At 50.3% G+C, this 26,447-nt stretch overlaps 2 protein-coding genes across 4 annotated transcripts in view; one reads left to right on the forward strand and one right to left on the reverse strand.

Moving 5' to 3' along the window:
• Positions 1–5,320, forward strand: part of Capzb (capping actin protein of muscle Z-line subunit beta) — a 103,555-nt gene extending 98,235 nt beyond the window's left edge. The window contains exons 8-10 of the mRNA XM_036178625.1: positions 580–645; positions 1,315–1,391; positions 4,877–5,320. Coding sequence (XP_036034518.1) covers positions 580–645; positions 1,315–1,391; positions 4,877–4,964 — 231 coding nt within the window. The 3' untranslated portion in view covers positions 4,965–5,320. The remainder of the gene's footprint in view (positions 1–579; positions 646–1,314; positions 1,392–4,876) is intronic.
• Positions 5,321–13,942: 8,622 nt separating this feature from the next.
• Slc66a1 (solute carrier family 66 member 1) lies at positions 13,943–26,445 on the reverse strand. 3 transcript variants are annotated; one of them, XM_036178279.1, is made up of 9 exons: positions 26,384–26,445; positions 23,699–23,778; positions 22,855–23,095; positions 19,493–19,622; positions 18,868–18,955; positions 18,328–18,470; positions 18,070–18,162; positions 17,222–17,407; positions 15,331–15,781 (listed from the first exon to the last, which is right to left on the reverse strand). In XM_036178279.1, exons 3-9 carry the CDS (start codon positions 23,016–23,018, stop codon positions 15,704–15,706), a joined length of 882 nt encoding a protein of 293 aa, XP_036034172.1. In that variant the 5' UTR covers positions 23,019–23,095; positions 23,699–23,778; positions 26,384–26,445; the 3' UTR covers positions 15,331–15,703. The 3 variants fall into 3 exon arrangements, with proteins under 3 accessions (XP_036034174.1, XP_036034172.1, XP_036034173.1); XM_036178280.1 differs by lacking the exon at positions 26,384–26,445 and adding an exon at positions 25,992–26,338; XM_036178281.1 differs by lacking the exon at positions 23,699–23,778 and having other exon boundaries at positions 13,943–15,781.
• Positions 26,446–26,447: the final 2 nt, after the last annotated feature.

Raw genomic sequence — 26,447 nt, forward strand, 5'->3', positions numbered from 1 at the left:
TTTGACTGTTGCTCACCTTGGGGAAAACCGGAAGTCAAGAGCAGAGCCTCACCCCTCCCTGCCAGCGCTGGCTCTGTGGTGAAAAGAGGGGCCCCTCCACATGGTTTGTGGACATGTCACTGCATTCTGCTCGCCCGAGTCTTCTGACAGGGCTATGCGTCCCCCAGGCCAGGCGACAGCTGACAGTGTCCCACAATGTGACAGTGTTGTAACGCAGAGCACCAGGCCTCACTCAAATCTGGGTAGCTGCCTGTACCTGTGCCTGCCAGGAGAGATGTGAAGATGGGCGTGGCCCAGAGTGACCTGGCCCATACGGCCCTCTGCCCTCACTGTTGTGGCCCTAGGAGCTGAGTGGGGAGTCTGTTCGCAGAACAGCATCAGGAAAATAATAGGGCTTCAGGATGTCTGCCGACTGGACTGTTTACAACCGAAAACCTGAGTCATTTGTGCTAGCAAAGTGGCCTTGTAACACAACTCCACAGAGCCACCCGAGACAGAGGACTGACGTGCAGGGCAGCAGTAGGTTGGCCGCATCCTGGAGCTGCAGCTTTCTCTGACTAAACGTTTGTGTCTTCGCAGATGGAAAAAGATGAAACAGTGAGCGACTGTTCCCCACACATAGCCAACATCGGGCGCCTGGTGGAGGTGAGTGGCCCTGGCTCACCCTGTCCTGGTGCAGCGTAGAACCAGCCTGCTGCTCAGCAGCCGCTTCCCTGCTGCAGCTGCTCCTGCCCTGCCTCGGATTTTTTCACTCGGATGCAAGTAGAGCTCGGCTCCAGGCCTACCCACCCCAGCCTCCCTGCTCAGGCTCTGGCCCTGGGAAGTATGAAGCCATGTCCCCTGACCACTGGGTGTGAACAGTGATCTGAACTCAGGGTGGAAACAGATCTCTGGAACACCAGGGGCCTTGGAGCAGCTTCACTTGTGGCCGCCGCCGCAGCCTTGCCTGTCACCACGTCTCGTTTGGAAGGGGGGTGGTTTGGACTGGAGACGTGTTCTCTGGTTTCACAGAACTGTTCACAGAGTTGGTGGCCAGGCAGTACGCTGGTGATGTGGTTTAGACCTGCTCCCAGCAGTGGTCAGAATTGGCCATCAGTCCTTAGATGTTGGCTTCCTCCATGCCTAAGGACGAGAAAGACCCAAAACAAATTATAGGTGGGGTTCTGACAGCCTGGCCATGGCTCTCAGCACAAGGGAGCAGCCTCATACCTCCCCCCTGTGGCCACAGAGGGGACTGCAGGGTGGATGGTGGCAGGTGGGCGTGGGCCTCAGGGTTCCTGTTTGCCATCTCCACTGACTCACCTCCCTTCCCAGGACATGGAAAATAAAATCAGAAGTACACTGAATGAGATCTACTTTGGAAAAACAAAGGATATCGTCAATGGGCTGAGGTAATGTACCAGAACTCTGAAGCTTCCGGGCCAAACATGGGGCTTAAATCCTGTCTACTTAGCACTGTGTGGTCTCAGGCCTCCTGGCTCCTCATCACAAGATGTGGTCAGGGATCGCTGTGCAGTTTGAAGGGCTCAGAAGCTGGTCCAGCACTTTCTGTGACCTCTACCAGCTCTGTCCCCTGGACTCATTCACCTCAACAACCTGTGGTGCCTTCACCTTGTAGTTAGCCACTGGCCATCTAGAGAATGTGCCCAGTCCCTTTGGCGTTGGGGTCTGGGAGCCCACACACAGATCCCAAAGGCACTGAAGAGAGCTAAGGAGCCTGGCTTAGAGTTCCAGTTGAGGGCCCCAGCCACTGTCTCATGCTCTGGGTTCTGCAGAAGCAGGCTGGACTCGCCGTGGCCTCTGACTCTAGTGTAGCAGAAGTGGGAGGCAGAACTCAGCTGGGGAGAAGGGAGGTGACTAAGGAGGGGTGACTGAGATAGCATTGGCCTGGGAATCACCTGGATCCTTCCCCACACCTTTCTCAGTGGCCCTTGTCCCATTCGGGAGGCAGGGTGCCAGCAGGGTAAGGAGAGCCAATGGTTGGGAAGGGCTCTGCATCCCAGCTCTGTTGTGAGTTTGTGGGTTCTGCAGTGCCTTTGGGGCCCAGTCCTCCTATGCCATTCCCTGGCCCAGGTTTCATATTGCAGCCCACAGAAAGGCAGGGTGTAATTTGGGAGTTTGCCCAGCAGGCTGATTTAAGTGAGACGGCATCCCTCCTGTTCCTCAGTGGTCCTGGGTCTTCGATCTGGCCTGACACTTGGGGTCTGTGGTACCAAATGCACCATACACAGTCTCCTGCCTGGCCAGCCTCCACCATTCCCAGTAGTGACAGAGAAACAAGAGGAACATCTGAGCCTGTGTGGAGGCAGGTGTGAACCCCTAAAGACCGAGGCCACTGCCAATGCAGACCTCTGTGGTTGAGACACGCTCTGCCCCAGTGCCATGGTGGCCTTCTCCTGTCTCCTTTGCCCATGGCTGCCGGCCTCTGGTTCTGCATTGCTCTCTTGCTGTGGCTTTATCCTCTCCGAACACTCTCTGTAGATCTCTTGATGCTATTCCTGACAACCACAAGTTTAAGCAGTTGCAGAGGGAGCTTTCTCAAGTGCTGACCCAGCGCCAGGTCTACATCCAGCCTGATAATTGAGCCGACCCAGGTACCCTGCCTGAAGGCTGTGAGACTTCCCCACTAAACAGGACTCACCAACCTGCCAAGACCTTGCCACTAACCCGTGTCCGCTCACAGCTGGTGGGTAGCCACATTAACTCATAGCCTCAGCCCCACATAGTGTGGACATGTGTGTGCGGTGTGTGTGCTCTGCACCTTGGCAAAAGCCGGGTTTGGGCTTTTTGCTCCTGACAAAGCTCAGTCTTTGGCACAACCGTGGCCTCTCCAGCAGAGGGTGCGGTGTTCACCCATCCCACTGGCTAAGGAACAGGGTTTGTGTGTCTTGCCTTGTGCTGACTCACACACCTCCTGACTGATAGAAGCACAGCCAGCTGCTCCTGCTTTCTCTTCCACTGGGACCCCACAGGTCCCCATCTCAGGGACCCTTGGGCTGTTGACTTGGAAAGCATGGCCTCCCTCTGAGTCTCTGTGAGTGACTGAGCACTCCTCCCCAGGCCAGGTCTCCTCCTGGCCACTGCTGGGCACTCTGTCCCCCTGCTGCGTGTGCCCACACAGCCTCCCCTTAATGAGCTGCAGCTGTCCTCCAGCAGGCCATGCTGACGGAAAGGAAAACAATCTTGCTTGTTGACAATGGCCAAGAACCATGACTTGGCTTGTGACAAATACAGATGTGCAGACACAGTCAGCATCTTGGAGAGGAGGAGGGTTTTAAAACAAGGCTCTTGGGAAGCTGCAGGCCCCAAGGCTGGACACCAGAGGCCCAGCCCAGACAAGGTCCTGTGGGATTTACAGTGAGGCTCCAAGTTGGGGACTCCCCTGCCACTGTGGTCTGACCCATGTGCTGACTTCAGGTCCAAGGCAGCCATCAGTTCTGGCCTCAGTGGCATCTCCAGGCCTCCCGTGTCCCAGCTGAAGGAAGCTCTTTTTGGTTTTTCGAGACAGGGTTTCTCTGTGTAGCTGCGCCTTTCCTGGAACTCGCTCGGTAGACCAGGCTGGCCTCGAACTCACAGAGATCCGCCTGCCTCTGCCACCGGAGTGCTGGGATTACAGGCGTGTGCCACCACCGCCCGGATAAGGAAGCCCTTTTAAGGGACACCGCTGCTGCCATTCTCTGGCAAAGCAGCTGGAGGTATTCTGAGGGGAGCCTCAGCCTATCAGCCAGATGTGTTCACACCCCCTACTCTCACACCACCACCCCCCATTCAAGCTCTGCCTGAGCTCTCACACGACTTGATGCTACACAAGTGTTGGCCCCTGGTGAGAGTTGGGGATCCTGAACGCCCCAGAGGAAGCAAGTGTACACTGGAGTGGTGGCTGCTCACACTAGCATCCAGTGGCTTCTTCACACTCAGGTCCTGTCCTTTCTGTCTTGAAGACTCTTCTCGGGGGTTTTACGGGTCGCCTCTCTGGGTCCTATTCCGTCTCGCCTTGCCCCTTGTCAGCACTTGAGGGTGGACTTCTGACAGTGCCTCTCACAGTGTGTACTGGAAACACTCACCGAGCATGCGCCCTGCCTCTTCCACCGCTTCTGAGCTCTCCACAGCTGCTTCAAATAGTTTAGTGTGCTCTTAATTAACTGATGCATTGGGGAAGGACCTGTCATGGGGGGCCTTTCTCCGACTCTGAGTTGTTTCCTGACCTGGAAATTAGGCTTAATGATGAAGATCCACCCTAAGATGACTTCTAAGAGTTGAGATATATATGTGAAAAGCACTTTGCAAATTTTAATTTTCTCCCAGGCTTCGTTGCTCAAGCTCTGATGAAGAGTGCTTCACCGTTTAGACTGCAGGCTTGCAGGGGTTTGCTGGGCTGGGTTCGCAACCAGCAGCACTGATGGAGAGAGCCTCTGGCTTGATCCCAGTGGCTTAGCCATGCAGAGGCTGGATCCTAAGCATTTGGTGGGGTCAGGGGTAGGAATAGGGATTGCTTCATCTGTTTCTACAGGGTAAGGAGCCAGCCTCTGCTGCAGGTGGCGGGGGTGGGGCAGATGCTTCATTAGAAGGCCCTCACTGCCCAGAGTCTTCACCTCAGCCAGAAACCTGGGCTGTGGGTCTGGGGTAGATGGTTCAGGCTGCATGGTTCCTGAAAGCCCCCAACAGCTTGAGGCCTGCACTCTGGTGTGGACCCAGGGACCTAGTGGCCAGGTCACCCACAGCCTAGGCAGAGATGACCTGCCCATGATGCCCAGCAATGTACTGAGGTGCGGGCCCCACTCTCCAGGGTAGGTAGTGCATCCTGGCACCCCGTGACGGCCCCAGGCTGCCGCCTCCTCTCTCTCCCACCTGCTGATGTCGTCTCTCTTCCCTGCAGGTCTGTGCAGACTTTTGCAGACAAATCAAAGCAGGAAGCTCTCAAGAACGACCTGGTGGAGGCCTTGAAGAGAAAGCAGCAGTGTTAAGCCTCCGCTGCACGCTAACCGGACACGCCATGCACTCGTTAGATTCCTTTCTTAGAAACTCGTTTCCTGCTCCTTCTCCCTCTTCCTCTCCCTCCTGACGGGTCACATAACAGTTTGCATCGACCACGCAGCGCCATTGCTCCCCAAGAATAAAGCCCCATAACCACCCTCCTCTGGCTCCAAGGCCTGCTTCCCACGACGTTTCCATAGAGACCGTGTGGTTCTTGTTCGCCTGGGCCCCCGTCTTCCTCCCCTCTCCCATTTATAAGCATAAATACACTGTCAGCCACTGCCCCCTCCCATCTTTTTGTTACATTGGTGTAAAAAATGTAAAACAAAAAAATTTTATGAACTAACTGGTGTGTGAAAGAGAAGAAAAACTGGAAATCTGATTCCATGTGTGTTTGGGAGTTGCTTGGAGTTGGGGGCCGGGGGACGGGGACAGCTCTGGAGGACCGAGAGATGTCCTCAGCACTGTCCTGTGCAGATGTGCCCATCCCAAGGAGACCACAGTGGGGGTGGGGCTGGCGACCGGCTGCTCTTCTGGCCAGGTGCTTTTCTGTCGATTTTTATGGAATGCAAAAGGAGTTTTTGTTTTATTTTGTTTTTTTGTAAAGCTTAAACAAACAAAAAAAAATCTACATCTTTACTTGAGCCTCCATACTTAAAAAAAAAAGGAAAAAAAGAACAAAAAAAGTAAATAAAAAGAAACTGGGACACAGTTGGTGCTGGCCTTGTGTTCTTTCTCACCTCCTCACTCCTGGAGCTCTTCTCAGCCCACACTGCAGCACATCTGGCCCCTGCTGTCTCCTCAGTCACCCCTTCACCTTCTTAGCAGCCAGCCGCTCCTTGCCATGTGCCATGTGCGCCGGTTCCTGTCTGCGGTCCACACTGATGGGAGCCCAGGCACTGAGCTCTTCAGAGCTTGGCTGTCCCCTCAGTGCTGCCCTCAGAGACTGAAGCAGGGCCCAGGCAAGGCTTGCCTAACACCTCTCCTGGCTAGCTGGTCTCCTCCCCTGGGTGTGGTGGCTGCGTGTTTGCCACACCATCTTCTGTGATGTCCCCATTCCTTAGTCCTGGTTTCTCTTACTTGGTTCTGTGGGGAGTGCAGAATTTCATGGGAGATAGAGAGCAGGCTAGGTGCCATGCATGACTCATGCCTGTAATACCAGCATCGAAGCTGAGGCAAGAGGATTGTGAGTTCAAGGCTGACCTAGCCTGAACTATACAACCATATGTTGTCTCAACTAAAAAAGAAAATTGGCACACGCTTTGTGATTATAGCACTCAGGAGGTAAGTGACTGGAGGATTGCCCCAACTCAAGGCCAGCCTAGTCCTCATGCTTGCTTGGCCTACATAGTGAGACCGCCCCAAAGTAAATACTGAAATTAGAGACTTGGGGCCAGCAAGATGCTGCCTCATAGGTAAGGGTGCTGCCAAGCCTGCCCCCTTGAGTTCAGTCCCTGGAATGGAAAGGAAAGAACTGGCTGGCATGTGCACACATGAAAACAAGTGATGTAAAAATAAGCAACAAAATAGAGAGTTGAGTGCGGATGCAACTCTGCGGCCAAGCACTCCACTCCACAGGCCACCCCACAATATGCTACTTTTAGTGCCGTATAGATGGAGCTGCTTTGAACTCAAAGACGGGGGATGCAGCAAACAAACACGAATCAACTAGTTTTTTTGTGGGGGGAGGTTGTTTATTTTAATAAAGCAACCTGCAAAGATAGAATGATGGGGGGGGGGGGCTGTGAGTGGGGCCAGCACAGCAAACTTCCCTCTGTACAGTGGGGACGCCATGACCTACCCAGGGACAAGTCAAAGAATGCTTGCAGCCTGGCTCACTCGGCGGCCCTCTGCTCTTTCCTTGCATGCATCGGTGGGAGAGCCACGATGGCAGGTGGAGCCCCTGGGGCACTCCTAAGAAGGACCGTAAGGACTGGAGGTGTAGGAGACAGTGCTTTCCCAGCATGCAACAAAGCTCTGAGGTGATTTCTGGCACCACACAAACTGGACACCGTGGTGGACATCTGCAGTTCCAACAGTGGTACACACCTGAAATCCTGGGACTCAGGAGATAGCACAGGATCAAGAGTTCAAGGTGATCAGGGCTGCAGTGATGTGGTTCAGTGGTTAAAAACACTGGTTGCCCTTCTAAAGGAGCCAGGTTTGACTCCCAGCACCCACATGATGGCTCAGAACTGTCTAGCCCCAGTTCTAAGAGATCCAAAGCCATATTCTGGCCTCTGTGGCTGCTGGGCATGCACACATGTATGTAGGCAAAATATTCTTTTTTTTTTTTTTTTTTTCAGAGCTGAGGACCGAACCCAGGGCCTTGTGCTTGCTAGGCAAGTGCTCTACCACTGAGCTAAATCCCCAACCCAGGCAAAATATTCTTATACATTGTTTTAAAAGTTCAAAGTCATCTTCATCTTTAGCTAGCTCTTTGGGGAGATCCTGTCTCAAAAACTCCCAACCTAAGAGCTGGGTGTGGTGTGGTACACACCTTTAATCCCAGCACTCAGGAGGCAGAGGCAGGGGGATCTCTGTGAGTTTGAGATCAGCCTGGTCTACAGAGCAGAATGCCAGGGCAGCCAGGCCTACACAGAAAAACCCTGTCTCAAAAAAAAAAAAAAAAAAAAAAAAAAAAAAGCAAGCCTCTTCTTGACCCAAAATACCAGCTGGGGTAAGGGTTGACCAGCTGTTTGAGTTCAAGAGCTAGGTTTTGTCATGTGTCCCTTGCTTTCTAGATAGCACTGGGAAGTTCCTCTGGTGTCCATTCACGGAACAGAAAGGAATCTGGATTAGAAAGCCATGGCAAAAGCCCAGAGCCAGGAGTCTGTCTTGGTCTAAGCCCTACCCGCACGTGTCTCTGCAGCCTCTGTACATAGTGGTGTACGCTCCAGCCCTACACATCCTGACCTAAGATTTCTTCATTCAATAGCCCAGTGACCAAGGACTTCAAAGCAGGCCCTGGGCTGACTTCCACACACACACAACCACACCACTGATGGTGGAGTGTGCCAGGACAATAATCCTTTCATACCGTTTCACCCTCACATAGCCTGAGTGCCACACAGGCATGGTAGTGCTTCCTCCCCACCATACAAGGAACAGCAGTGATGGGCTGGTAATGTGCAAACTGAAAGACTTCACCAAGACAAAAAGGCAGTGATACAGCAGCAATGGGCAAGAGAGCAGAGAATGTAGCAGGCCCTTTACCAGCTCCTCTCATGGGGTCCTCTGTGCAGGCTGGCAGTTTAATGCCACTCAACAGCTGTTTAGGTCTTGTTTTTCAAGATAGAGTCTCACTGTGTAGCCATGGTGAGGAACCTGCTTGACTCCATTTTGAAGGCAGGAGACATTATGTGCTGTATTTTTAAAAATAAGTTTCTATTTATTGTGAGAGCTGAGTTGCTCTGTGTTTCCTGGAACCCGGCCTTCCCCAAACCCAACCTTGATTTGTTTTTGAGAATACCCTGACCCTCCCTATTCACATGGTGACATTTTTTTAAACATAAAAACAGGTTATAATTCAAAAGTCCAGGGTTATTTGAAACTGGAAAATATTTTCTCTGTAGTAAATAGTAAAAATGATAACATTTCCCAATAAGCCCTTTTAAGCCAAATAATAGCTGAATTATACATATAATTATTGATTAGATTTTGGGATACAGAAAAAACATATCTTCATCTGCTCAGAGAGCTAAGTTTTACTTAAGTTGTACAAGTGAGATTCCTATTCATCTCCTTCACTGTTTGATTTACGGTAGACATTTTTCTATAAGGCTAATCCATCATCTAAAAAGATTTTAGCCTCCCCTCCTGAAAGTACAGCCAGCATATTCTTTCATCAGCTTGATACAGTACTAATTCTTATCCTAATAGTGAAATGTTTCACTAATGCTTGCCCAGTGATTGGGCAAAACCAAAATTTATTATAAGCCATAGTCATCTTAGGGTCCTCGCTGCTAGGTGGCCTCCCTGGATCTGTGGGTTGCTGTAGTTGGAGATCTTCTCTCCAGGTGCCACCAAGCCCCCGCGGTCCCATAACCCATGTTAAAATAATCACTCAGATGCTTATATTACTTATAAACTGTATGGCCGTGGCAGGCTTCTTGTTATCTAGTTCTTCTATCTTAAATTAATCCATTTCTATTAATCTATACTTTGTCACTTGGTTCCTGGCTTACCTGTACCTTACATCTTCCTTGTCATGGTGGTGGCTGGCAGCATCTCTCTGCCCCAGCCTTCCACCTCCCAGAATTCTCTTCTCTCTTGTCCCGCCTATACTTCCTGCCTGGCCACTGGCCAAACAGCATTTTATTTATACAGAGCGATATCCACAGCACTTCCCCTCTTTTTTTTTCCAAAGGAAGGTTTTAACTTTTACATAGTAAAATTACATATAACAAAACAATTATCAAGCAAGAATTATAGTTACAATATCTAGTCTATTTGTTTTGGCAAAATTAAACAATATTTTATCAATCCTATATTTATGAATCTAAGGTTTTATATCTAACTTATCTTTTATCATAATTAAAGAAAATTATACCTATCTAGTCTTTAACTACATCAAAGACCTCAGAAGAATATAATATTACCTGAGAACCAGGAGAAGGATGCAAGCAACTTTCGGGAGTCTTGCAGGGTAGACAGAGACAGCTGGCAGCCTGGACAGTCACCTAATGTTCCTTTGTAAAGTTGGGGCATCTGTCTTCAGCCCACAGGGCTAGAGTCTCTTGGTCACTTTTCTCAGTGTCCTGTAGAATGTCTGGCAGTTTCCTCTGCAAAGCAGCAATCTGAAAGGACCATTTTGTCAAGCAAAGTTCAGTGATCACCTTTCTATGGGTCCTGCATGTCCAGTTGATCAAGCAGTCCAGGCAAGAACAATTTCTTGCTCAAATGGCTATTTGTGCCTAGGTGAAGATAAACTCCATATGAAGTGTCTTCAATGCCCATCCTCCTCTCTGAAGTAAATCAGTGCTGCCAGGAGCAGACATGTCTCACTGTCCAGAAAGTCTAAATTTTTGAAAAATATTTTAAATGCCATATTCTGTAGGTCTTTGAAATATTTGAAGATTACCCATCTATCTGAAATATATCTATGTATACCTAGAAGTCTTAACTAACATGGCTATGAGTATGATTATCATAGATGACTAAATTATTAATCTATTTTTTAATTATCCATTACAATTTTAATGAGCTTTACAAACATAATACCTTAAACAAGAGTAGAAATATACACACAGTATAACAAAATTAACTTTAAGTTTGTATCAACAGACTAAAATCTATACCAATGTAAAACATTTTAAACAAGTTGTTGCTCTTTAGAAGTAAGTTCATTAATCTATCCTTTCATCCTATTATATCTACATCATATCCCCTTTTTTTCTTTAGAAAGAGATTACATTTATAATGAACCTGATTTAAATAAAAATATTGGGTTTTCTCTGTCCCACATCAGAGGGCTCTTCTGATTTGGGACATAAGAATCTCTTAACCTTTTCTTTTAGCAATATGTCTGGGTTTAGAGAAGGAGTGAGCCAGTTCCATCTCCAAAGCCAGCTTGATAATTTTGGGAAATTGGGCGTAGTTTCTCTTACTACTTCCTGCTGGAGGGGGGTGCTGTATCTTGTGGGGACACAAAGAAAATTTTATGATCATGGAGTAGTCTGTGAGGGTAAACCTCCGAGCCAGTTGCCTTGAAATCCTTCTGGATGTTGGATCATCTGGGCCAAAATGCTTCTGTCAGATGTGGGGTTGGTGAAGATCTTTTCCCATTCTGTATGCTGTCTTTTTGTCTTATTGACTGTGTCCTTTGCTCTACAAAAGCTGCTCAGTTTCAGAAGGTCTCATTTATTAATTGTTGCTCTCAGATCCTGTGCTACTGGTGTTATATTTAGGAAGTGATTCCCTGTGCCAATGCGTTCAAGAGTACTTCCTACCCTCTTCTATCAAGTTCAGTGTCGGTGTAACTGGATTTATGTTGAGGTCTTTGATCCACTTGGACTTGAGTTTTGTGCGTGGTGACAGATATGGATCTATTTGCAATCTTTTACATGTTGACATCCAGTTATGTCAACATCATTTGTTGAAGATACTTTCTTTTTTTCTATTGTATAGTTTTGGCTTCTTTATCAAAATCAGGTGTTCATATGTGTGTGGATTAATGTTAGGGTCTTCAATTTGATTCCCCTGGTCCATATGGTGACCACATTTTTGTTTGTTTGTTTGTTTGTTTTTTAATGTTTCCCTTCTGTAGAACTACTCGTGATTTTACTCCTTAAAAACGGACCAAAATGGGGGTGGGGGGGAGTATCAGATCTCCTGGAGCTGGAGTTACAGGAAGTTGTGAGCTGCCGGATGTAGGGGCTGGGAATCTGAATGCAGGTCCTCCGTAAGAACAGGATGTGCTCTCAACCACTGAGCCATTTCTCCAACCAAGTTTAGTTTTCAATAATTACTTTTAAAAGCATGAAATTCAGAATATAAACATATAAACTCACAAAACTCTGAAATCTATCTAAATTGCTTTTTTTTTTAAAAATGAGGTGTATTTTTTTGTTTGCTTTTGTTTTTAGGGTTTTTTTGTTTTTGTTTTTTTTAAGACAGGGTTTCTCTATGTCATTTTGGTGCCTGTCCTGGATCTCACTCTGTAGACCAGGCTGGCCTGGAACTCACAGAGCTCAGCCTGGCTCTGCCTCCCGAGGGCTGGGATCAAAGGCGTGTGTCACCACCGCCCAGCTTTTTTTTTTAAAGATTTATTTATTACATATACAGTGTTCTCCCTGCAGAACCAGAAGAGGGCACCAGACCTCATTATAGACAGTTGAACTCAGGATCTCTAGAAGAGCAGCTGGTACTCTTAACCTCTGAGCCTTCTCTTCAGCCCCAGATTGTTGTTTTGGTGCTTATTTGCACTTGCTATATTTAGGTTTTTGTTGTTCTTAAGACAGGGTCTCAGCATGGTGGCGCACACCTTTATGGCAGAGGCAGGCAGATCTCTGTGAGTTTGAGACCAGCCTGGTCTATGGAGTGAGTTCCAGGACAGCCAGGTCTGCTGTTACACAGAAAGAAAGAAAAAAAAAAAAAAAAAAAAAAAAACAAAAAAAAAAAAGACAAGGTCTCTGACTGGAGAGATGGCTCAGCGGTTAAGAACACTGGCTGCTCTTCCAGAGGACCCAGGTTCAGTTCCCAGTACCCACATGGTAGCTCACAACTGCCTGTAATTCCAGTTCACAACAACCTCACACAGACATATTTGCAGGCAGAACATCAGTGTAGCCTAGGCTGGTCTCACAATATTGTAAAGGATGTGATGGACACCTGCTTCCTCGGTTCAGGTCCCAAAGAGGATGTATGGAGTCTGTTAGGAGAAAAGAGGAGACACGATCTGAGGGCGAATGGGGTTGGCTGCCCTCGAGTTTATTGAAAGAAAGAATACATCTTTCAAATGGTATACTTGCACAGAGGACCGTGGCAGAAAGGAGGCATGCAAGCTGGGGTATGGCTTGAGATCAGGGTTTGAGGAAGCAAGCATGGACCTTGACAAGTTAACAGGATCCAATCATTTGTTTTTGGAAGGGACAGGAGTTCCTCTTGCTGGACTTAGGAATTTGTCTCCCTTTTTAGCAAGCAGGAACTTTCTTCAAGCCCCTGAGGAAATGGGGACTTGCCTAAACGCCTGACTTTGGGAAAAGGACTTTCTTGGGGGAACCTGACACTCTACTATAGAATATTGTAGTTTCTTGTATGGCTTAGTTATCCAATTAACTAAAGCTTAAAAGTGAGCAAAGAGGGGGCTAGACAAATATTATCGTGAACCTGAATAGACCTTGTGAGTTTATAAATATTGATTTTCAAATATCAAGCATATGTTACTTATCTAAATATTCTAGCAGCTTGGCATTAACTTGTGTGGGAGTAGGCAGTTATCAGCCTGTATGGTTCCATGGTAGAGGGGATTTTTTTTTTCCCCAAAGAATTATTTTGTTTAGAAAGGCTACCATTGTACACATTTTCATCCTTTGCCAAAGCCAGCACAAAATTTCCCAAAGGGAAAGGCGTAACAGTGAGAATCATCGAAAATGAAAGTCAAAGGGTGCTGGAGAATTGGGATCCACAAAGTTGAAATCTGCAACTTTGTCAAGCCATGTGGTCCAAGCCAAGGATAGTTGCTAGTGACAGGCCAGTCTCCTCCACTGCCAGAGTCTCAAGATGTTTTATTGAGCATCTACTGTATCCTGAGGACACAGTGGTGTAGAGACAGATGCTCTTTGCCCAGTTTTCTGATGGGGGTTTGGAAGTGGGGGTAGCTGTATCCTCAGAGCTGTGTTAGGTGTGTCTGGGACAGAAGCTAGGAACTTATCATTTGAGCCCATGGGGAAAGCAAATCCTGAAGCCACTTCAGAAGGAGTGGAGAAGCATGATTTGGGACTCCCCCTCCAGGAGAATAGATCTGGAAGCCATACTGTGCTAGTTAGTGCTAGCTGTAGTGAGGGAGAAAAATCTCAGGTCTGATTAAATAACCAATGAGAATCCTAGTCTGGGAGCTGATGTGAGCTATAGTAAGACCCTATCTCAAAGAAATAAAATAAAGCGCTCTCTCTCTCTCTCTCTCTCTCTCTCTCTCTCTCTCTCTCTCACACACACACACACACACACACACACACACACACACCTATCTGACTCACTAAGCACCCCACCACTCCTTGACCTGTAAAAAGCAGCAGAGGTGTGGGTGAGGGAGGAGAGGGAAGCCAACTTCTTGTTAGTCAAACTGGCTGTCCCCTGGGGAGCCTGAGGAGATGTGAGATGGCTAAACTCCCTTGGATGGGGTGATGGGGACACTAACATAGTTATCATTTTTTCTTTTTTTTCTGAGACAGGGTTTCTCTGTGTAGCTTTGTGCCTTTTTCCTGGAACTCACTTGGTAGCTGGCCTCAAACTCACAGAGATCCGCCTGCCTCTGCCTCCCAAGTGCTGGGATTAAAGGTGTGCATCACCACCGCCAGACTAGTTACCATTTCTTCACCCATGTGCCAGACACCAGGACATAAACCCAAAAGCAAATCTCATGCAGTCAGCACAAATAGCTTCTACGGTCAACAACACTGTATTTTGGCATTGTGGGAGAGGGTCACAGGCTGGGGAGTTGGCCCAAGTCACAAGGCTCACCAGTGGCTGAAGCAGGCTTGAGATCCTGAAGTCCCTGAACCACTAAGCAGGGACAGACCTGGCAAACATAACCAGGCTCTGCACACCTCCTACTCTGGCTCCTACTGGGGCAGTAGAGCAAGCCTCCAACTAGAGGACTCAGGGTTAGGTAGGCTGCATGGTCTGTGCCTGAGTCAGACAGGCATCCCGCAGCAAAGCACATCTCCCCGTGAAGAGGTGTCACCCCTACCGGATAAATGGAGGAGGGCTGTTCGGGCGGGACTGCCATTTCCTTTGCTCCTGCCCACACAGCTTCAGTTCACGCCTGCACCTGAGGTCATGTGCCATGTGGAGGCCCCAGATCTTCAGACTTGGAAAGGTGCCATCGGGGCCCAGGAAAGTAGCCGAGAGCCAGGTCTCGGGATGGGTCATGTCTAGACATCCAGCTGCGGCTAGCGGTCAGCTGCGCACACTGCATACATGCCTTGCCAAGGTCTGTGCCAGGACCCGCTCTCTGCAGCTGTGGGCAGAGAAACTAAAGGAGCACTCTGAGGTGGCTGCCCTCTGTCTGTCTGTCTGTCTGTCTGTCTGTCAGGTGGCCCCTGGCCCTGCATCTGGCTTTCTGGACCTAAAATAATGTATGTGAATAAGCTGGGGCTAAGAGGAAAGGTAGCTAGTTCTCTGTCCCCAAGTCACCCAAAGGTGGTGGCCCACAGGAGGGAGGAATGAAGTGAGCTGAAAGCAACCTTTCTCCCTGCCTTTCCGCCTTTGTCACTTGTGTGCCCCATCTCCTCCTGTCCTCTTCCACCCACGCTTCCAGTCACCACCTTCTCCAGGAAAGCACTGGTGTGCCCCTCTTTTCTACCTCCAAGGTGACCTTTGCTGAGTTGTGACTCCAGGACTCCTGACCACATATGGCCTCGCTTTGGGCTAACCACCTCACCCTATGCAACCCTGGTGAGCACGTAGAGAAGCATGGTCAGGCCGAGCCTCTGGAACTGTCCAACCAAACCCCACCTAGTTATCTGCCTCGCAGGGATGCCCACTGATGCACTGTCACACCACCACGGTAGGGCCCATCTATAAGAGGACATGGATGCTGGACATGGGATCCCCATCAGTCTGGACTTACTCTAGGTCCCTGCCCAGACCCCAAGCACCATGGGAGGGAGCAACAGAAACAGGTCCAGCTGAAAGGTATCATTTACTAAGTTGTATCCAGTCAGAGGACAACCCTGGGTCCCCTGGATATGATGCAGCCTGGGGTACACAGGCAGATTGAGGTAGGTGGATGGGAGGTAGCCACACCAGCTTCTGGGGTCTCAGCTACGGGTCCCCTACAGGCTCCTTGAGAAGCTGTCTTTATAACTGAGAGGTATGTCCTGGCATAGCATGATCCAACTCCAGACCTGTCTAAAAGCCAGGCATGGAGGGGAGGCAACCAGGCCCAGAGTTCCAGGCCTCCCTCAGGCCACCTCCGAGGCCCAGTCCAGGGGCAGCAGGATCACTGCCCACACTTCGCTCTTCCTGGGATGGCAGCTGAGGTTCCCATCATCTAGGGTACAGGTCAGCTTGGGAGGAGAGGCTCTCGCTCTGAGGCGGCAGCAGTGGTGTGGCTCCTGTACACCAGGAACTGGACGGAGATCTGAGGACGGCGTTAAGACCACAGCAGACACCCTGGGCTGGAGCTGTTCCCACCACTCTTCCCTGTTCTGCAGGTGACAGGGGCCAGCCAGAACCTCCTAGCCTTGCTCTTGCACCACCCTGAGGGCCATCCCTGATCCCCCAGCTCGGCCACCAGGAACCCTGGAATAAGACCATCTTCCTCTCTACAACACTAAGAGGCTGGGCCACTTTGGGCCTTTCTCTCTCACTACACCCCATGGGGACTTAGGAAATGTTGAAACAAGGGCCATGTTTACTTTCTGTCAAGTGAGACCCAAATAATATCCAGTTGAGCCACTTGGCAAACATTGACAGAGCACTCACTGAGTGCTGGGTGGGCCACATGGGGAGACAGTGCCTATTAACTCAGATGAAAGGAGAGAAACACTGAGGGGCTGATGCTTTCCGTCCGCTGTGTCCCTCAGTGAGGAAGCAGTGGAGGTCAGGATCTGAGCCCACTCACGCTTGCCTTCATGATCTAGCTCTCGTTTCCAATGCGTGGGTGCACTGACTTTTCTATTCCTCAGGGCCTTTGCACAGGCTGCAGTTGGACTCTGCTCCCTTGCTTTTCCCTGAATAACTTCTCCCCAATCCAGGTGAGATGACACCTGTTGAGGCCTCTGTTTACCCCAAACCAGGGCAGTCCAGTGGTAATACATTCCTGCTGTCTTTCTCTGCAGCACTTGGTACCACTGAATCGAAGTAACTACCTAAAACACCCGGTGCTTCTGTCCTTGCTCACGGATGGTGCTGGTCCTGGCTAGGTGCCTGACACACAAAAGAGGTGCATACTCTTGATGAACAGATGGACTGATGGATACAGATGGATGGATGGGGGTGGGTGAGTAGATGGATGGATGAATAAATGGAAAGTTGAATGAGTGAGTGGGTGGTTGAGTAGATAGGTGGATAGGGGGGTTGGATGGGCAGATAGATGGATGGGTGGGTGAGTGGGTGGATGGGTGAGGCTGGAAGGGTAAACAGGATGAATACAAGGTTGGATTGTAGATGGGAAGATAGGTAGATGAATGGATGTGTGGATGAATACATGAATGGATGGGTGGATGGGTGGATGGACAGACAGGTGGAGGGGTGAGTGTGTGGACGGGTCGTGGGTGGATGAATGGATACATGGATGAACAGGATGATGTTGGATACAGGCAAATGGAGGAGGGATAAAGGGCTGGATTGTAGATGGAAGGATGGGTCGATGAATGGATGTGTGGATGAATAGGTGGATAGATGGATGGATGGATGGATGGATGGATGGATGGATAGGTAGATGGATGGATGGATAGGTGGATGGATGGATGGACGGATGGACATGTGGATGGAGGGGTGGACTGATGGGGTGTGCATCCCGAAGCAGAGGCTGCCTTGCCCACATGCCTTTGCAAACACCACACACCTTAAAGGATACAACGGTGTCAAGCAGCAGCACACCCAGACTGCCCACGAGCCAGGGCAGGTGGTGCAGCAGGTAGCTGCCCTCACTCTGGCCCGCCTCAGGGTTCTTGAGCAGCACGCTCAGCCCGTACAGCGTGTTCCCCAGCATCACCAACGCAAACAGTGAGTAGGAAATACCTTGGGTTGACTGCCGTAGGAACTGGGGGAAAAGGAGGTGATGTCAGAGACCTCAGAGGGCTCTTGTCTACAATAGCAGCACTTGGGAGGCTAAGGCAGGAAGATCATGAGTTCAAGGCCAGGCTTAGACTATATAGCCAGTTAGGGGTCAGTCTGGGCTACAGAGAGAGCCCTGTCCCTCAAACCGGAAAGGGCTCTTATCACTCTGGATTGTATCTGTCCATGTGTATGTGCCCTGTGTGGTATATACTCTGAAATAGTTTTTCTTGGCACCTAAAATGGACCTATTTAGGGCCCAACTCCAAGCACTTCTCCAGGACCCCAGACATCATGGCTGCCTATGCCTGCTGGCCACCGGCTCTGAAGTCCTCAGGTACTCTTCATGCTGGGCAAGCCTCCAGTGAGGGTCCTCATCATCTACTGTCCACTCTCTGGCTTCTCAGCTCAGCATCTCCCTGGCACCTGACCTCCAATGTTGCTGAGACACAGTCTCATGCACTCCTCCACAGCAAGTGTCATGGGGCCAATTTCCCAGAGGCAGAAAGAGGCTCAGTCAGCTGGGTGACTTTGCCCACATCAACAGCTGCTGTGGTCAAGATCTTCTGAACAAAAACTCCTGCACCATACCATGGCTCAACCGCCAGCCCTCCTTCCGTGTGACCCACACCCCTACCGAAAGCTCACATTGGTGCGGATCTGAGGCAGCCTGGAGAGCAGGTACAGCACGCTGGAGACGGAGCCAATGACAAAGCCGATGACCTCCTTCTTTGTGAATGGCTGGGGGGCAGAGAGGCGGAAGGGGGCACTCACTCTATCTGGTGGGAGTTTTAGGGAGCACTCTCTCCAAGAGGGTGAGTAGCCCCCACAACTTAATATCTACATGATCATGCAGGGGAATGAGAGTCAGCCCACCCATGTTACCATTACAGACCCATCCCCTACCTTATTGCCAGACTCCACAGACAAAAGCGTCCGTCCCCGGAAGCCTTCCCTGGGGAGAGCCACAGGATCAGCGATGCTTAACAGTGGTGTGATACACACCGTTCCCAAGATGAACAAGAGCACAGAATTGATAGGGGTAGACACTGGATTGAGGCAGGAGAGAAGCCAAGATTAGGTATCTAGGTGACAGCAGACAGCCTGGGATGGGAGTCCCAGCCTTGCTTCTCAGTAGCTCTGTGATCTTGGACAAGTGACCTAGCCTCTCTGTGCTTCAGTCCTTCATCTGTAGAATGGGGATACAACAGTACCCTTCCCCTAGGGATACAAAGGAAAGACAGTCAGGGCAGAGGGGTCAGCACTCTGCCCTGGAACCTGCTCAATGACTCACACTCCTTTCTGGCTCTCAACCAGAGAGAGGAGGGAGCAAGTGGGACCCCTGCAGCTTCATATGTACGTGTCTCCATCTCAGCCTGCTTCAACTCAAGGTCCCGGGCCTCCCAAGGCCAGCAGAGCCTGACCTAGAGTGACCCCTGGACTCACATGGAGAAGGCCGGTTCTTGAACTTGTAATGGAAGTACAGGGTCAGCATCACAAGGTCAGCCAAGACATAATACACAGCCGTGTAGGTCTGGGAAAGAGAGACAGACCGGGTAATGGCTGCTGTCCTGGACCAATGCAACCACCCCGGCAGCCCTCCACTGCACCCCAGCTGGTGACCAGCTCTGGTCACAAGGCTCCCTGTTCCTACCTAGGTGAATGAGGGGTCAGGTGGACAAGGGGGGTCCTGCAAGACTCCAGCCTGGACAGTCAACAAAGCACCGAGTGCCAAGAGTTGAAACAAACAGCCAAGGCCTTCCTGACTGACCCTAGTTCTGTTGGCCATGGAACGTCTGTGGTTCCCAAGGAAACCCCCATTTGCTACTTTGAGGGCCCCACGCTCAAAATTTTTAGTTGGGACCCCAAACTCCTCAGAACCACAGACTTATGGTGTGGTATGCCTACATGGCAAATGGGGAAACAGACTTGAACAGAAACCCTGACTCAACCATGATGGCCATGGAGTGGCTGAGAGACATGAAGCCCCAGCCTCTCCTCCCACAGCTGTTCCCACTTGTCCTTAGCTGCCCTACTGTGCCTGGGACCCACCCACCTGGGACCCACCCACCTGCAGGGGTAGCTGGTCTGCAAGGAAGGAGCCAATGAGGTTGCAGGAATCTCCACCGATCCAGCCCAGGAGGAACCAAAAGGACAGGGCCTGGTCCATGTTCCCTGTCTTGCAGGCCTTGATGTATTGGCTGAGGAAGAGGAGGGGACACGTGCTCAGAGGCTGAGGCCTAAGAAGCCACTTTAAAGGGCCAATAAGAAGACCTTAACAGTAGGACTGTGGCAGCGATGGGCAAGAGATGGCTCAGGGCTTAGGCTGGAACCCAGAACTTCAAAGGCAATATCCTCAGAGCATTTCTTTGATCTGTGGAGGAATTTTACCAGTGGGAACCCTTACTAGCCCAGGAGCACAGCAGCTGTGTGTCTTTCCAGACAGGTCCACAACCTTGTTCAGATGTTCCCCTACTGCACCCTGGCATCTCCAGAAGGGACTAAGGGTCTGTACAAGTTTCTGAAACATGTGCCCGGCCTTGAGAAACAACTTGGCTTATTTTTAAAATCTGGTTGGTGGGAGTTGAAAGCATGGGTAGGGCAGCTGAGGTGGGTGTCACTGTAAGGACACAGCAGAGAAGGGTGGCCAGACTCTGGTAGCTGTGTCACAGGCTTTTGGTCCCTTGGCTGTCTGCCCTAAGGCCCTTTGTGCTATGGCTGGGTTGTGTGTGAAGCCAAACGTGATGTAAGCTGCTGCTGCTAAGGGGTCTGAACATGGCCTTAAGCCCCCTGTGGGTAGTGACTCCTTGAGTCCCAACACAAGGACAGTCAGGTCTATGAGGACACTGCACACTGGGGGCCCAGATGGGTGTGCCACTCCTAAGATCCACCCTGGCCAGAGCTTCTAGCCTTGACGCTCCGTTGCTGCTGTCACTATTTGTTTGGGACAGGCCTCAGACAGTCCAGGCTGGCCTCAGACTCTTCTGTAGGCCTCCACTCCTGGGTCTCCAATCTTGCTCTTGACTGTTACACATGGTGGTTCACTCCAGTTCCAAGAAATCAGACACCTTCTTCTAGCTTCTGAGAGCACTGCACACATGTGATGCACAGACATGCATGCAGGCTAAACATCCATACATACAAAAGAAGAAGAAAATTAAAAACTAATTAAAAAAAAAAAAAAAGAAAGAAACTCAGAGCCAGGTGCAATGGCACAAGGGCTTTAATCCCAGCACTCGGGAGGCAGAGGCAGGTGGATCCCTATGAGTTCGAGGCCAGCCTGAGCTACACAATGAGTTTCAGGCTGCTGGGAACAGACAATGAGCCTCTGTCTCAAAATTAATTAATAATAAATAGCCAGGCAGTGGTGGCTCATGCCTTCAATCCCAGCGCTTGGGAGGCAGATCCAGGACAGCCAGGACTATGTAGAAAGACCCTGTCTTGAAAAACAAGACAAAATAATAATAATAATAATAATAATAGTGAAAATTTTTAAAAAGAAATTCATGAGACTAGAGAGACAGCTCTATAATTAAGAGGGCATGCTGCTCTTGCAGAAGGCCAGATTCGGTTCCCAGCACCCATATGGAGGCTCACAACTATCTGTAAACTACAGTCCCAGAGGACCCAGATACTGTCTTTGGGTAGCAGGTACCAAGCACACATGTGGTGCACTTAAATACATACAAGTAAAATAACCAAACGCATAAAATAATTTTTTTTAGAGAAAACGAAAGGAGAGTCAGGAGTGGTTGCTACATGTGTAATCCCAGCAATTAAGAGATGGAGGCAAAAATATCAGGAGTTCCGGGTTACAGGGTCTTCCTAGGTAGCCCAGGTTGGCCTTGAACTCATGATCCTCCAGTCTCAGCCTCCCAGGGACTGGAACGGGGATGGGGTATTACGGGACACATGGTATGCATATGGAGGTCAGAGGACAACCTCTGGTATTAGTCCTCACTTTCCACCTCATTTGAGGTAGGATCTCTTGTTCACAGCTGTATATGCCAGGCCAGCTGCCCACAGCTTCCAAGGATTTTCCCGTTCCTGCTTCCTACTTCACTGGGAGCACTGGGATTACACACATACACCACCGTATCCATCTTTACATGGGTTCTGGGGATTCGAACTAAGATCCTCATGATGAAGAAGCAAGATTTATTTTTAGTGTATAAGTGTTTTGCCGGCATGAATGTATGTGAACCATGTGTGTCCCTGGTATGGAGGCCAGAAGAGGGTGCTAGATCTCCTGAAACTGGAGTTAGAGGCAGTAATCATATGGGTGTTGGGAACCAAACCCAGGTCTTCTACAAGAGCAGTGAATGCTCTTAACCCTGTCTCCCCAGCCCAAGAGCAAATTTTTTTGTATTTTGAGACAGGGTTTCTCTGTGTACTCCTGGCTATCCTGGAACGCTAGAGACCAGGCTGGCCTTGAACTCAGAGATCCGCCTACCTCTGCCTCTTTTTTTTTTTTTTGGTTTTTCGAGACAGAGTTTCTCTGTGTAGCTTTGCGCCTTTCCTAGAACTCATTCTGTAGTCCAGGCTGGCCTCGAACTCACAGAGATCTGCCTACCTCTGCCTCTTGAGTGCTAGGATTAAAGGTATGTGCCACCACACTCAGCCCAAGAACACAACAGCCTTGGATGACATAACCCCTGCCTGCCTCACCCTCCCACGATGACCAGCCAAGCATGACAGTAGTCGTCCCTTCTCTCACACACCTGCTGTTCCTGGCCACCTGCTTCCTGCCTGCTAGTAGCTCATACCCCCAAGTTCTTCCTGGCTGCGGCCCTTCCTGCCTCTGCTGAGTGGCCAGGGGCTCTCTTTCATGCTTCACCTAACTGGACACTGGCACTATGCCAGCTCTCCAGCTTGTGCACATATTGGGGTAAGTGAGATCTAAGGCCCAGAGCAAGGCAATGTGACCTGGGTCACAGCCAGGAGGTGGCAGAGCTGAGTGTGGACACTCTGGACCCCTATGCAGTCATGTCCTTATCCCCCAGCCCAACAATAGCCACACAATTTTGTAGTCCCACTTCCATCTTCACCTGAAGGACACAGCCATGTCTAATGCATCCCAGCCCTCCCATTCTCCAACCCCATCTCTTTCCAACTGAGCAACAAATGAGCGACAAACAGCACCTTACCTAGCCCTCACCTTGTCTGGAAAACAGGGAAAGGAACTCTGCCTATTTCACCCGGCAGTTAATGAGGATCAAAGGAGGTAAACCCCACAGGCCGAGAACACAGTGGGGGTTCAACACATGGTAGGAAATGTTTCTATTTCAGCAGCAGCAGCACTCAGTGTGAGGTCTGGCCTGTGAGGACTCCATGCAGCGTCCCATCTTCAGAGCAACCTGGCCTGGAATCTAGGGCAGGGACTGCTACCAACCCCAAGCTCCACCTGCTCCTGCCACAGAGGCATATACTCACGGGAAGGTAGATGCAGCAAAGCAGAGAATGGAGACCAAGCCCAGGCCCACACTGGCCTCATCCCAGCCATCCTGAGCACATTCACCAAACACATCCCAGATCCACTGGATGGAGCCGTTGGGGCAGAGGGAAAAGTTGCTTGCACCCAGTGTCCTCCAGACCATGGCTGCAGAGGGAGGATCCCAGCAGGGAAGGCGGCAGAGGTGTATGGACACAGTTCAGAGGCTGTTGAAGATTTGTCCTACAAAAAGGGAAAGAGGTCTTCAGCCTTGGGAAGTCTAGCCCTTTCCACGATCCTGTGATGTCAACTGGCCCTGTCTTCTACACAGTGAGGATAATGTCAGGCCCTATTTCATATAGCTGCTGTGAGTTGAATGAGTTCATATGTAGAGGGGGCGGGCCTGTATGCCAACAGCAGCTTTGGATACAACTTGTGAACATGTAGGTATTTTTTTTCTGTTTTAGAGGTCAGATCCAGAGCCCTGCATGTGCTGGACAAGATGTCAACAACTGTCTTGTGTCCTCAGCATTTTTTTTTAAAACTTTGTATCTCAAGAGGGTCTCACAAATTGCCCAAGCTGGCTTTAAACCTTCAACCCTCCTGCTTCAGACATCTGAGTGCTGGGATTACAGGTCTGAATCACCAAGCCAGGCTTCCATTCCTGTGTCATTTCTATACTTGGACAAGGTCTCTGAGGCCAGGCCTCACTGGAGGGAAGACTACCCTTGGCATCTTTCATGTACGAATGAGAAGGTGTTTCCTAGGCTTGCCCAGGTACCCGGCCAGATAGGATGCTGGGGCCCATGTTCCTCACAAAGCCTGGAAGACATGCATGACACCTACCTGCAAGGAAGCCACAACCCACACCAGAGTATGGCTGGTGGAAGGGTCAGGAAGAAAGGGGTCCTCCCAGTTCCTTGTACCTGCACAGAGTAGGACACTGTCACTCCTGCATGACAACCTAGAGAGGGAAGGAGAGCCATCTCCTCTAGTCCCTGGCATGCATTCACACATTCTGTCCTCAGCCTGACTCGAATGGAACACTACTGACATATTCTGGAGGAACCTGAGACCACAGTAGGGAAGTCATCTGCCAGGGCCACCCAGCCAGAAAGCAAAAGAGTCAAACCCCCAAGGGGGAGGCTTCACTGGGGGCTGCCATGGCTTCCCCTTTTGTCACTGTGCTAAGAGGGTGCTTCCTCATCCAGACGGACTCACTCCTGGACTTTCTTAGCTTCCACTTAGGCCAGGGAGGCCTGACTGCCTCACAAAGCTCTGGCTGGACCCAGGACTGCTGAGCTCACGATGATCAGGCTAGGGAGAGGAAGCAAGGCAGCTCCTTTTCTCAGGAAGCCCAGACTCTCAGAAGACCTCACGTGACCAGCTACCAGAGCTGGGGGTAAGGGTGCCCCAGGACACTGTGTTGCCAGCTTATTGGGGTAGCTCCAGTATGGGGCAGAGAATGGATGGAAGGTTCTTCCCTGGTCTCCGTGGCTGGTGCAGATGATATCAGCATAGCCAGTTTTGAGAGCAATTACCTGACACCTTAGTTCACATACAGTCCAGGTAAGAGCTGTGCCTAAGAAGCCCTCTTGTTTATCAGCCACACACATCCTACTGGCCTCCCTGCTCCATGCTCCCATGCAGGTTCTGATTAGGCCTCTACAATTCACACATCCATACACTGTCATCCTTCAGGCCGGGTAAGGAACACTGTCCCCATTTTAAAGGTAGGGTTGTATGGCTTTGGGCAAGTGAGTCAGCCTGTCTGAGTACAGCTCTGAGCCCCACATCTGACCCATAGTAGTGATGGTTTAAAGATGAGAACCCAGTATCTTGACCACTGTGGAGCCTCTCACTCCCTCTCACCAGGCTAGGAAGGAAATGAAGTAAGCTGCTTACACTATGGGTGTAAGCAGCTCTCTCAGCTTCTTTGAAGACTCTTCCCTTGATACCAAAGTTTAAGCCTAGGACCTCATGCATGCTAGTCACGTGCTCTACCACTGGGCTACATCCCTCAGTCTGAAGGATCCTGACTCTCATGGTTCATTTCCAGAAAGGCTGGCCAGGAGACAGATCTCCTGAAATACCCCACTCTTCGCCAACTCCAGGGAGGTGCTTCCCACCAAAGCAGATACAGGTTCCATTTTGATACTGGATCAAGTTCTAATTCACAGAGACAGGGTCCCAAGCACCCCCAAGAACTGTTATCCTAAGTTCATTTCCTACCCCAGGTCCTCAGAGTCCCAGCCACCTGAATTCGCTGTTTCTTGCTCTAAGGAATCCTTCTCCACCACAAATTCCCAGTAGAGATACCATGACCCATTTCTAAACTGTCCTCTCCAAGAGGCAATTGCAGTGACCTCCTCTTGTCCCCTGGAACACACTTCTGGAGAAGATGCATCCCTATCCTTGTTAAAGACTGCTCTTCAAACAAGTCTCTCTCCTCCTCCCTGTTTGTGTATTTCCTATTCTCCTGGTCTGGATTTACTAGCTGCACAACGAAGGCTGAGAAAATGCAAAGGGGGGGGGGTAGCATGGTAAAGAGGGGGAAAAGGGAGGAAAGGAAAAGAAAGGGAAGAGGGGAGGAGGAGAAGGGAAGGGAGGAAACTTGTGAATTTCGAGGGCGGGGCGGGGGTGGACTGAGAAGTCCCTCTGAGCAGTGATGGAGCTTCAGCGTTCTGATGCATATAATAAAGGGAATCATGAAAGGTACTTAACTCCTAGACTGACTGAGACTTCAATAAAACCCAGTCCAAGCCATGATAATGGCATGAGCCTAGGAACTCATACATGTCGGTCAAGTGCCCTACCACTGAGCTACAATCCCCCAGTATTAGGAAGGATTCTGACTCTCATGGTTCATGTCCAGAAAGGCTAGCCAGGAGACACTATCTCCCACCACACCCAACTCCTCCAACTCCAAGCAAAGCCAGAAAGATGCTTCCCACCGAAGCACATTTGACACAGTCAACAGTAACATTCTGTTCTTGCTGTAGGCCCCTGGGTCACATAGAAGCACACAGTATACACTAACTGAACAAGATCTGAGACTACAGCAGCCCTCACACTTCTAATCAACCTTCCTTGAAATCCTGCCGTGAGACGGGGCATTCTGGACTCCCTACCTGCATACCTGGGAAGACTGTGTCAGGAGATCCCGCATTGGCTCCGGGATCCTACCCACTCTAGGCCTCCAAACCAAGACTCTAACTCCTTCCGGTGACTCTGCCGGTTCCGAAGGATAATGACAGGGCAGCCGCTGGGGCAAGCGTCGCAAGGCCCCCGCCCAGTCCCGGGAAAACAAGGTAATCAGAAGCCAAGAGACCGGAAGGCGGGGACCGGCAGGTGAGACGTGGAGCCAGACCCTGACTCGGATCCCAGGCCAGACCGGGCATCCTGCGCCCCCAAAGGGGACCGGCGCCGGGGGCTGTGCGGGGCTGGGGGAGTGTGTAGGAAAGAATTGACAAGGCGCCCCTGGAGTCCCGACCCTTAGCCCGGCCTGCCGCCAGCCCCCTGCAGTCTCACCAGATGAAGAACCACAGCCGGACTCAGCTTCAAAGTCCGGAGCGCTCCTGGGTCAGCTGATCTC

The sequence above is a fragment of the Onychomys torridus genome, chromosome 2 (assembly GCF_903995425.1).
Source record: "Onychomys torridus chromosome 2, mOncTor1.1, whole genome shotgun sequence".
Taxonomy (NCBI): Eukaryota; Metazoa; Chordata; class Mammalia; order Rodentia; family Cricetidae; genus Onychomys; species Onychomys torridus.